Consider the following 12690-nt stretch of genomic DNA (forward strand, 5'->3'; position numbering starts at 1 on the left):
GCCATTTTTGTTCTATATGCCTGGGCTTCTCTCTCTATCTCTTCTTCTCATTACAGCAGTCCCTGTAGAATTTCTTGTAGTGCAAGTTTGGTGGTGATAAGCTCCTTTAGCCTTTCTTTGTCTGGGAAGCTCTTTTACCATCTCTTTTGAGTGGTAGCCTTGCTGAATATAGTAATCTTGGTTTCAGATCCTTGCTTTTCATTACCATGAGTACTTCAGGCCCTTTGGCCTCTAGAGTTTCAGTTGAGAAATCAGAGCTCCTTTGTAGGTAACAGTTTGCTTTTCTCTTGCTGCCGTAAAGATTCTTTGTCTTTAATTTTTGGAATTTAAATATGATGTGTCTGTACGTGGGTCTATTTGGGTTTTTCTTGCTTGGGGCTCTCTCTACTTGTGTGAGAGTTTTTCCTTCACCAGGTTAGGGAAGTTTTCTGCCATTATTTCTTCAAACACGTTCTCTATCCATTGCTCCCTTTCTTCTTCTTGCATACCTCCTATGGGAATATTGTTATGTTTCATGTTGTCCCACAGCTCCCTTAAGCTGTCCTGTTTTTTAATTGTTTTTTTCTTTTTTGTTTTCTGATTGCGTGATTTTTTTTCTACCCAGTTTTCTAATTTACTCATCCAATCCTCAGCTGCCCCTAATCTGCTGTGTATTCCTTCCACTGTGTTCTTCATTACTGCTATCTCATTCTTCATAGTTACTATATCTTTTCTTACGCTGTTGAGCATCTTTGCCATCATTATTCTGAACTCTGTGTCTGAGAAATTTCTTACCTCCTTTTCATTTTTAGCTCTTCTTCTGGAGAATTGTCTTGTTCTTTCTTTTGGTGGTTGTTTTTTTATCTCCCTGTTTTGGCTGCCTGTTTGGGTTTGTGACTGTATATTAAGTAGATCTGCTATGCCTTCCAGTGTCAAACGCTGTTTCTGACTAATTAGATCAGGCCAATATTTAAAGCCTCCAGAGACCTGCCTCTACCTGCATAATGATTGGATTCAATTTTTTGAATCATCCACAAGTGGGGCAACAGTTTTTCCAACAGAGTGGGGCAATTGCCTGGAGGTGAAATGTTATTCTCAGTCTCTTAATTGGCCTCAGAAACTCCGCATGCTGGGGCAAGGGAGTCAATAGGGTGGGTCAACTGTCTTTCCCCCAGGGAAAAAAACGGCCTGTATAGCAAATGTCTACATCAGAAAGATGTCCTCTGCATTTTGAGGGGATGACTCAGCACAGGAAACTGGAATGTGTGCCTTTCAAGCTCTAACCTCAGAGCCCCCATCCCTGGCTTTTAGTCAAACATTTCCAATCTACTCTGCCCTCCCTCTGCCAGAATCCAAGATGAGTGGGTGCACACAAAATTCTGTGCTTTGGCCCTTTAAGAGGGTGGCTGCTTTTCGCAGCCAGTTGTTATGTGGGCACCTTTCTCAGTTCTGGTGCTCTCTACTTGGGAGCCCAGCTTGGGGTTTAGGACCCAGAGGGCAACCCCCGACAGCTGAGATATCCCTTCGTACCATCAGCTGCTGTCTGTGGCAGTCCGACCAGCCCTTTCCCACCTCCGCCCTTGCACTCTCTATGGGGTCTCCACTTTCTGTCCTTGGTTATCAGGGTTCTCTCCAGCTAGTCTTCAGTTGATTATTCAGGATGGGATTTTTGTATTATAATTGTAACTAGAGGCCCGGTGCACAAAATTCGTGCACGGAGGGGGGTTGTCCCTCAGCCCAGCCTGTACCCTCTCCAATCTGGGACCCCTGGAGGGATGTCCGACTGCCCGTTTAGGCCCGATCCCGGTGGACATCCCTCTCACAATCCAGGACTGCTGGCTCCCAACTGCTTGCCTGCCTGCCTTCCTGATTGCCCCTAACCGCTTCTGCCTGCCAGCCTGATCACCCCCTAACCACTCTGATGCCAGCCTGTTTGCCCCCAACTTCCCTCCTCTGCCGGCCTGGTTACCCCTAACTGCCCTCTCCTGCAGGGTTGATTACCTCCAACTGCCCTCCCTTGCAGGCCTGGTCCTTCTCAACTGCCCTCCCTTGCAGGCCGGGTGCCTCCCAACTGCCCTCTCCTGCTGGCCATCTTGTGGTGGCCATCTTGTGTCCACAGGGGGCAGGATCTTTGACCACATGGGGCAGCCATATTGTGTGTTGGAGTGATGGTCAATCTGAATATTACTCTTTTATTAGATAGGATAGAGGCCTGGTGCACGGGTGGGGACCAGGTGGTTTGCCCTGAAGGGCGTCCCGGATCAGGTGGGGGTTCCCTTGGGGTCTGGGGCGGCCTGAGCGAGGGGCCTGTGGTGGTTTGCAATGCAAGCGGAGGCCCTGGCAACCCAAGGGGAGGCCCTGGTATCTGGAATTTATTTTCCTTCTACAATTGAAACTTTGTAGCCTGGAGCGGAGCCAAGCCTGGGGCTCCCTCCGCGGCCGGTAGCCATTTGTGTTGGGGTTATAATTGAAACTTTGTTGCCTTAAGTGGGTGGGCCCGGCCAGGGTGTGCGGAAAGCTTTGCTTCCCCTGTTGCCGGCGGCAACCCTGGCCTGCTCTCTCAAGCTCCATTCTGTCGCCATTTGTTTGAATTTGTTTACTTTCTATAATTGAAATTTTGTAGCTTGAGTGGAGGCTTAGGCCTGGCAAGGGCAGGCAGAAAGCTTGGCTTCCTCTGTTACCTAGGAAACCTTGCTCTCTGTGGCTGTAACCATCTTGGTTTGGGTTAATTTGCATACTCGCTCTGATTGGATGGTGGGCATGGCTTGTGGGTGTGTCGGAGGTATGGTCAATTTGCATATTTGTCTATTATTAGATAGGATTCCACATTGGTCCTGGGAGCATGTCTGTGGAGCATCCGTTGACTCTGCCACCACTTTTTTTTTTAAATTTCTTTATTGATTAAGGTGTCACATATTTGTCCTCATCCCCCCATTCCCATCCCCCATCCCTCCCCACGGATGACCCCATCCCCCTGTTGTCCTTAACCATTGGTTAGGCTCGTATGCATGCACACAAGTCCCTTGGTTGATCTCTCCCCCCTACCCCCACCCTCTCCTACCCTCCCTCTGAGGCCCGACAGTCCGATCGATGACTCCTTGTTTCTGGTCTGCCACCACTTTTAATCTCTGCTTTTCTTGTATTTATACAAAGAGGACACACCATACATGAAAATCTTCCTAAATTTCCAAAGGCAAATAGTGCCATTATAAAATTTATAGATAGTAAATTATTCTACCAGGTGTCAGCACATTATCATTAGTGCCAATTCCACACCAACAAGAATCATCACTTTGGGGTGCAGTGAAGAAGGAAACTTTATTCAGTGCAAATAGCTCAGTTGTGATACAGCATGACCATAACAGCAGTACTGCTGTGAAACAGCAAGGCTGTGAAGGCATTCCTGGGAACAGGCAACAGCTGGCCAGGCCCATCTTCTGCTAGGCAGCTCTGTTCTGCTCCTCCTGGTCTGCTTTGCACTGTGCTGGTCTGGTCCACTCTGTTCCAATGAGGCATTTTTGGTGGTTCCGCTTAGCCAGTGAAATGCACTCTTCAGTGGAATGGAAAAGTGTGGTCTCAGAGCCAGAGAGGAGCTGACTTCTATAGAAAGGAGTCCCGGCCCCTAGTTCCTAATTAGTCAAGCCTCATGCAAATGAGGACTCCAGATCCTTGATTGGTCTAAAAGGCAATTCCTAATTGATCAGAAAAGAGCTGTTCCTCTTTTCATTTGGACTAGGGAAAGCCTTAGTCCAATTGGTTGAAACAGGATTCCAGGAATTCCCATGAGATAGGCTGGCTCAGGTGGCAGGAGCACATGCAAGCAGACAGTTCAGGGTAGAGGCAGTTAGTTCAGGGCAGGTTTCTCCCTGATGTGCACTTTGCATGAGGGACCCCTTTGTAGACATGGCTGCTAGGCCTGTTTTTTTACTGATTGACTTGGGGCGGGGGTGGGGAGGGGGAGAAACATCAATTGTTGTTTCTACCAGACAGGAGTGCTGCCCCCTGCGAGCACTCCTGTCTGGTAGAAAGACACCCCTGAGTTTCTGCCCCAATGCCAGACAATCCAGTTCCTCCCTGTATGTGTCTGGGTCCCCTAAAGTCACCCAGTGCTGGAGCTCAGAGTGACTGGGCCTTTAAGAGGAACACCCTGGTCTCCAGCAGCCTCTGTGTCCCTCAGCCACAATTCCTGCTGGTTTCTATCGTCCATGGTTATAGGGACTTCTCTCCCCATCTCTGGGAGCCGGCTAGGACACCTTGCTCCTCACGGGTAGCCTCCACAGAGACGATCTCGCTCTGATTAAATAAAGGGCACACAAGGACGTTGGACCAACCCTTTCTGCACCTCCGCCCCTCCTACGAGACTCAATGTGCTTTCTTATTTCTTTCTCTAGTTGTAGGACTTCCATTCAGCCAGCTTTCAGGCAGTTCTGCATGATGGTTGTTCTGTGTTTTAGTTGTAATTTTGATTGGTTGTGGGAGGCAGTGAGTATAGGCTTTCACCCTCTTCTACGCTTCGTTCTTTAAAATTTGAGCCATTTAGCCACCAGGAGCCCTTCTTAGTAGGTATCACCTTTCTCGGTCCACACAGGGAATAAAACATGGTAGATGCATATCTCTAGTTAGACAAAATTATATCATTCAAAATCTTTTAAAAAGTGTAAGGCCCAGCACAATTTTTAGCCAAAGTTAATAATTAGGGACTAAAAGGTATTAGCCATTGTCCTCATTTTCAAAACAGGTTGTCATCTTAATGCATTACTCCCTGAAAGACAATAGAGGATCGTGTTACAATAGAAATTCTCAGTGGTTGAGAATCAACCTATGAACCAGGAGGTCACAGTTCGATTCCCAGTCAGGACACATGCCTGGGTTGCAGGTTCAATCCCCAGTGTGGGGTATGCAGGAGGCATCCAATCAATGGTTCTTTCTCATCATTGATGTTTCTCTCTCTCACTCCTCTCTTCCTCTCTGAAATCAATAAAAAACATATATATGTATATATTTTTGTCTTTTTAAAGAAAATGCAATAGAAAATTTTCCTCTCTTTTAAATATTATAGGTGGAACAAGCTGCTATAACCTCTGAATTTGAAAGCTACAAAGTCCGAGTTCATAATGTTCTAAAACAACAGAAAAATAAATCTGCATCTCAGGGTGAAACTGAGGAAGCTAAACAAGAAAGGTAAAGTCTGAATTATAGAAAACATGCAGGGTTTTTCTCCCCAAGGCACATTCTCCATCCACCCAGTAGGTTGACAATCCTACTTTGATTTCTTTTGACTGGGAATTTACATGTAATCAGCAACGAGAAAGGTGTTGGCTTCACTGTGTTCCAGACAGCAGCAAGGAAAGGTCACTGTGAAAGGCACTATTACAAACTCAAAAATATGTGTAAAGGAAACAGTGAAACCAGGCTACAGGCTTTGAAATACAGGCATAACATTTTCACCTTGTAGTAGAATCTGGTCATAGTGGAAACACAGACCAAGTTACATTATGAGTTTCCCAATTTTGAAAGTTTAGAAATACAAGAATAAAAAAGTTTTCATGATATACTTATTCCCTATTAATTATGCTAAACAGAAGTTTCCTAAAATTTTACTTATTTCACAAGTTTTAAATTAAGTACTAAGTTTTTGGTCTAGAATTAGATTTTCTTAAGTTTATGACCATCTCAATTACTGTTTCAATAGTGTATTGTTTAATGCTTTCTTAAAACTAGCATACTTTTGTAAATTATTTTAAAATATACTAGGAATAAAAGATAGGGCACTCTACAGCATGTGTATTTTCTTTTTATAAGTAGAAGTTCAGTGTTAAAGCAGTTTTACATCTGACTCTTACTGTTCCAAGTAGGACTAAATATCTTACAGTATCTGTATGTTTTTGCTTGTATTAATTTTTGTTTAGGTGTCTATTAAAAATAGCAACTATAGGCCCTAACCGGTTTGGCTCAGTGGATAGAGCGCCGGCCTGCGGACAGAAGGGTCCCAGGTTTGATTCCGGTCAAGGGCATGTACCTTGGTTGCGGGCACATCCCCAGTAGGGGGTGTGCAGGAGGCAGCTGATCGATGTTTCTCTCTCATCGATGTTTCTGACTCTCTATCCCTCTTCCTTCCTCTCTGTAAAAAATCAATAAAATATATTTTTTTAAAAATTTTAAAAAGTACTTTAAAAAAAATAGCAACTATAGGATGAAAATGATGAGATATTTTCTCTATCAATAGCTCATCTTAAAGCTAAAGTTTAATATTTACACAATATAAAAATGTCACCATTTCCAAGACTTGAACACTTTTTAATTGTGCCAGAATTTGGGGTTCACATTATTTTAATATGAATGTTATATGTTCCTTCTAATTTTCTTTTTCTTTTTCCAATGCCTAATTTCCAAGGTACTTTATTGTTAAAACAGGTCACAACACTAAGCTTTGGGCCGGTTCTGCCAATACATAAGCTACAAATGCTTGCCTGGCAGCTAAGGGGTGCTCTCATAGCATGTTTGAGAATTGAATAAAAATCCATATAAAACAAACATTCATATAGTTTCCATAGGAACACAGATAAGTGTGACCCAATCACCTAGGCCTTCCACCTGGTTCCATCTGTGCCAACCCCACTTACAAATACATTTCAAAACTAGCAATCATTAAGTTAATGGTCCCCCAAATCCCTTAAGGCAAGCTGCACTCGCATAACAGCTATAGGAATGGCTTCTACAAGTTAATGTGAGCTGGCACACAGGCTGCCGGGAGGCGCTCCATCCCACTCGCCCAGGCACAGGACACAGGCAGGGCGCCAGCATCCTCCTCCGCCTCAGGCGGGAAGTCTTGGTTCTGGACTTGCTGCATCAAATGCCATGTTGGCCCTGACATCACATAGTAGATAGTTTGGCCCTGACATCACTTAGTAGATCGTCGGCCTCTGCAATCCATTGAAAGTAGAAGCAGCACCCGTGGTGTAAGCACCCGTGTTTTCAAAGAGCACCCAGTCTCCCACGTGCATCTCAGACAAGCCACAGTGCTCAAAGATGCCTTCGAGGCCGTCACAGGTCGGTCCCCAGATGCTAGATGAGTGGTACTTCTCATCTGGTCTGGGCCTCTTCTGCAGAAGGGGCTTCATGTGCGCATGATCATAGAGGATGCAATTACATGGTCCATATGCTCCATCGTTCATGTAATCCATAAAGGTTTTCTCGCCGGACTCATCTTTATCATCAGAGCCTGTTTGTTCTTTAAGACCAGTTTTTTGGCAATGATATTAACTGCAAGCATGAAAGTTGATGCAACATAGTATCTGCCCGGCTCGGCTACAAATGTCACTCCCGAGTGTGATGGAAAATACTTGTCCAGGGCTGGGTTGATTACACTGGTGATCTCCTCAAACTTAAGCTTTGCATCCTCAGATCCAGGAAAGCCACCATCAATATCTAGCAGATACATGTTGAAACAGACCTCAGCCCTCATGTCAAAGACACAGTGGGCATTAGAGATGGCCTGCACGAAGGTCTCAGGGTCAGTACAGCCACTGCCCACGTGGAAGCTGACACCGATGACATCAATGTTGAGCTCCTTGGCCCATTCCAAAGAAGCCTGCTGGTCTTGAGCGTGACACCAAATGTAACACTGAGACGACAGACAGCTGAGGAGTCATCGGTGGCAATCCGCAAACCAGCTTTGGCTTTGGATGTGCCCTGGCAACCTTCATCAGCTTGACTTCGCTATCGAAAGTCATCATCTGGACTCCGTTATTGGCAGCATATTTAATCTGAGACACTTGTTTACAAGGGTTTTCATAGATGATCCTGTCTGGAGACACCCCAAGACTCTGCACCAACTATATTTCAGTCTTTCTGGCACAGTCAAATCCCGTCCAGATGGCAGCTAGAGTCTTCACTATGGTTCTCTTGTCATTGCATTTGACTGCATAACGGGGTGACCTGAGGAAGAGCTTTTAGCCATCTCAGATGTCTTTTGAATGTCTCCCAGGTCCACAACATAGAAGGCATCCTTATCATCGGAAGAAGAGACTGCATTAATTTTTTGGTCAGGAATGTCCTTGGCAGTAAAGGCCTCATCGAGGAAATGGCAGTCAAACTCTTCATTACCAACGCTGTTCATGTTCATGGTTTCTGGATGTTCCAAAATGCAACACAAAGGGAAATGAAGAGATGGGACTTAGGAAATTATTGCCAGCTGTTCACAAACGCAGCTCTCCAGGAATTCCCAGTCCATGGAGGATGGGTTCTCTCAGTGCAGCAGTGGGAATGTCCTCAGAGCACAAGATGCCTCACGCCGATCCCATGGAGCCGCTGCGCAGAGCACGCAGGACCGCCAGCCTCGCTCCCCACCCCCACCCCCACCCCCACCCGGAGACCACTAGCCTGAGTGTCAAGTGGCTCCTGAGTGGCGAGTGGCTCTGGAGCACTGGCAGAGGGGCGGCGGCAGCAGAGGCTGAGGGGACTGACCCCTTCTACTTTCTTATACATTACTTTAAAAAAAGAAAAGAAACTAGTCAATATAGTGTACTTGACTAGTTGTGGCAGAATTACCGGTTGGAATTCGAGATCTAGCTACAAAGTCCAATTCTCCAGGGACTTTCTCCAAGTAAAAACAAGTCCTTGTTTTTTCTCCAAGGACCTGTTTAACTATAACTTGGTCTAATCTACCATTCTCATAATGATTAGCTTAGAGAACTGTGTGATTTTTTTTTCTTTTAAAAAAATAGGTTATTTTAATGCCTTGTAATGGTCTACCCCTTTTGAATATGAAACTTATAAGTTTAAACCTGAAGTGCCTGCGATCTAAAATCTGATCATGTCTTTTGCATTATATTTAATCCTAGTCTCTGAATTCTTCTGATTATTATATTTACTTTAGAATCATCCATAATAATAGCAGGAGTCTGACATTGAAAGATTAAAAGTAAAATTTTAATCATGTTCACCTCTTTCAAAAATATTTTAAACTGTTTATTTCTGTTTATTTTAGAGAACACCTGGAAATGATGGTTGACCAACTAAAGATCAAATTACAAGATACCCAAAATAATTTACAGATCAGTGTGTCTGAACTTCAAACATTACAGTCTGAACATGATACTCTGCTAGAAAGGCACAACAAGATGCTGCAGGAAACGGTGTCTAAAGAAGCAGAACTCCGGGAAAAGTACGGTTGCTAACAGCACTAACAGTGTTTGTACCAGGCAGCAAAATATTTCTACCTGTTAAGTTTCTATCTTAAAACTCTCCCTTTTGATTATTTTTGTTCTTAGCTTGTTTGAGAGAAAGTATTCATCCAATACTCTGTCTTTCCTATGGCCTTCATGGCTAGAATGTTCCCTAAGGAAAATAAAAATACACTACCTCGCTGACCATATGTCAAATTACAAGTATTTTTTTTATTTCTTTTTAGAGGAAAACATGTAAACAAATAGCTGCTGACTAAAAAGAATATGCAACCTACCTTTGCAGCTCTGTCTTCAACTTGTTACTTTTGTTAATCAGTTTAAATAGACATTAGGAGTATTGGCAGAATAAGTCGATTATTGTGAACAAGGAACTTTGAATTCTTGTCATAAAGAAATTGAGTGGTAATGTTAGTTGTATCCTAGATTGAGGAAAAGAATTCTTCATTGAGTGTCTTTCATAAAGATACTTTATATATCTCAGATGTGTTTATAATACATGCCCAATTGTATACTAATGTTAAAAGTTAGCACTTCATTTTTTTGGCTTTTTAATCTTTTAGCAGTGTGATTTATGTATGTTAATTTCATAAATCAAAAGTTTCAGGAAAGATCTACCAATTTTCTAACTATCACCAGGGTTTACCATGAGATTAGTTTATATATAATGATGTATTTACTTGATGTTTACTTCAGAAATTTCCAATACTTATTCTTTAGTTTAGAAAAGTTATTGCTAACTATATTGCTAACACAAATAAAGTGCAAGTGATGCCTCTGAAGTAATTCGATCATTCCATAAATTTTTTTGAGCACCTACTATGTGCCAGTCACTTTTCTAAGTGCTGGACAGTGTTCATAGCATTTTGAGATATTTATAGGGGTCTTCCCCCAAAATATGAAAAACTAATGATATTATTGACCTAGCCAGGTAGTTGAGTTGATATTATTAACCCAATACATCAAGGTTGTGTGTTCGATCCCTAGTCATGGCACATACAAGAGGTAACCAATGAATGCATGAATAAGTGGAACCACAAATCAATGTCTCTCTCCCTCTCCCTCTAATGATATCGTGCTGTCTGTGCCCTAGCCTAAAGAAATAGCCTTTTCTTTATATGTTCTCTTTTTTAAACATTTTAATATTCATACTTTACTATATGAGATTTTTTTAAATGGTAGAGGAGTCAATAGGGACCCAATTAATATAAACACCCCAGTAACAGCTGGGACAAGAACAGAGGACTTTCTCATCATCACAGTTGTTCCAGTTCCAGGTGTGGCTTAAATTTCTACCTCTCTCAAACAAGCAAATTCAGAAGTGTCACTGACACAACCTGAAAACCCTAGTTCTAAAATGCAGCATTTATCTTCCTTAGAAAATTATTGTGATAGCTAATGGTTCTTTCTTTACTTCCTTGATGCATATTAAACAAAATGCTTGCAGGAAAATGCAGGGTTAAGGGGTAGCATATATACTATCATTCTTTAAACTCATTAATTGATATGAATTTGGCAATTAAGATACATTTCTGGCCCTAATTGGTGTGGCTCAGTTGATTGGAATGTTGTCCCATGCACCAAAAGGTCTCAGGTTTGATTCCCAGTCAGGGCACATACCCAGGTGGCGAGTTTGATCACTGGTCGGGGTGCATATGGGAAGTAAGTGATCAGTGTTTCTCTCTCACATCAATGTTTCTCTCTCTCTCTCTCTCTCTCTCTCTCTCTCTCTCTCTCTCTCTCTCTCTCTCTCTCTCTCTCTCTCTCTCTTCTTCCTATCTCTCTAAAAATCAATAAAAACATATTCTCAGGATCACAGACTCAATTCTGGTCAAGGGCACGTCCCTCCTCCATTGCAGGCTCAATCCCTAGCCCCAGTTGGGGCATATTGGGAGGCAGCCAATTGATGTATCTCTCTCAGATGGATGTTTCTCTCTCTCTGTCTCTACCCCTCCCTTCTATTCTCTCTAAGAAAAAGTATCCTCCGGTGAGGATTAACAAAACAAACACCTGTTCTGAAACATGATTCTTTATTGCATATGTCCCCCTTTAGCAACTAAATCTTGTTTTAAAACCTTATGTGGTATCCATATGTGTAACACATACAAAAGAGATTTTGGAAAGCTACATGCTAGAACATTAATGAATTTTACCCCTGGAGTTGGGGTTTTACACTGTGGGGGTAAGGAGGAGTGAATAAAAAGGGGGATTTAACTGTTTCCTATAATTGCTTCAGTATTGTTTGAATTTTTATGGTAGTGTACTTGTGGATCCCTTTTGTAAAAAAAAAAAAGTTTTGTTTTACCAAAGTCAAACATAGAACATCAATACTACAACTAAGCTATTAAAAATAGTAGTTTCCAAATAGTAGGTCCCTTACTAGTATCAGTCTGACTACATAAAAATCACATGAATAACTGCTAAAAGTAGGCAACTTCTAGGATTACCTTTGGATATTCTGATTCAGTGGCTCGAGGAAGAGAACCATTTGTCTGTATTTTTAATTGGGTACCTGAGTGGTTCTGAAGTGCAGTGAAATTCAGAAGCAGTTATAGTAAGCTAAGTCTTTGTGTTTCGGAGTGTCATGTTAATTCGCTCAGAAGGGGATTCTTTCTTTCAAGGCTTTCCTTATGAATCAAAAGAGTGTTCTTTTTGTGTGTTTTTGGGATAATCGAAAAAATATATATTAATCCTGTATTTATATGAGCTACCACATAAGATAACCCAAAGTGCACTAATTAAAAGTATAATATTTATGCCCTAAATATAGTGCTTTTTTCTGCTAAACTGTGAAGGAAGTTTCTCATCTAAACCATACAACATAGTTTCTCAACCAAGGTTCCTCTCTGAACTGTGGAACACAGATGAGGATTTGAACTAGATGACAGCCAGTGTCATTTCTCCCCGGATTGTTACACAGCTAGTCCCATCTTAGATGCAGAGGAGAGAAGTTCATTCCTATCTCAGGGCAATTCTCTTGCAGGGCCCAGTTAAGAAAGGCTGCGTCAGCATCTTAAGTTGAAAGATCTCATATAAATTACGTGCCTCTCACCCTTCAGGTTATGTTCAATACAGTCAGAGAACATGATGATGAAGTCTGAACATGCACAGGCTGTGAGTCACCTGACATCCCAGAATGAGGTCCTTCGCAGCAGCTTCCGAGATCAAGTGAGGCACTTGCAGGAAGAGCACAGAAAGACAGTGGAAACTTTGCAGCAACAGCTCTCCAAGGTGGAAACTCAGCTTTTCCAGCTTAAGAGCGAATCGACCACAAAAAGTATGTATGTACACATGGAAACCATCGTCGTTCATGTTCTCGTGTATTTATGTCACTCAGATACATTCTTCACAAATTCTTAAGAAAATAGAAAATGTACTAGGTGACAGCCAGTGTTGATTCTGTGATTAATGAATTTTGGATTTGCTCACAGAAAAGATATTGGAACCATTCTAGATTGTACTTAAACTAGCTTATGTAACCAGAGAATACTGATTTCCATGTATTTGTCAGCCTCCATGTAATAGA

The 12690-nt window shown here is 42.5% G+C and overlaps 1 protein-coding gene and 1 pseudogene across 2 annotated transcripts in view; one reads left to right on the forward strand and one right to left on the reverse strand.

The window, feature by feature from the left end:
- Nucleotides 1-12690, forward strand: part of GCC2 (GRIP and coiled-coil domain containing 2) — a 91737-nt gene that overhangs the window by 62240 nt on the left and 16807 nt on the right. Inside the window, exons 17-19 of the mRNA XM_079776941.1 lie at nucleotides 5039-5160; nucleotides 8969-9145; nucleotides 12224-12441. Coding sequence (XP_079633067.1) covers nucleotides 5039-5160; nucleotides 8969-9145; nucleotides 12224-12441 — 517 coding nt within the window. The remainder of the gene's footprint in view (nucleotides 1-5038; nucleotides 5161-8968; nucleotides 9146-12223; nucleotides 12442-12690) is intronic.
- Nucleotides 6753-8321, reverse strand: LOC307103876 (ornithine decarboxylase-like; annotated as a pseudogene). The gene has a single exon. The product of its transcript is annotated as an ornithine decarboxylase-like (transcript).

The sequence above is a fragment of the Cnephaeus nilssonii genome (assembly GCF_951640355.1).
Source record: "Cnephaeus nilssonii genome assembly, chromosome: 7".
Taxonomy (NCBI): domain Eukaryota; kingdom Metazoa; phylum Chordata; class Mammalia; order Chiroptera; family Vespertilionidae; genus Cnephaeus; species Cnephaeus nilssonii.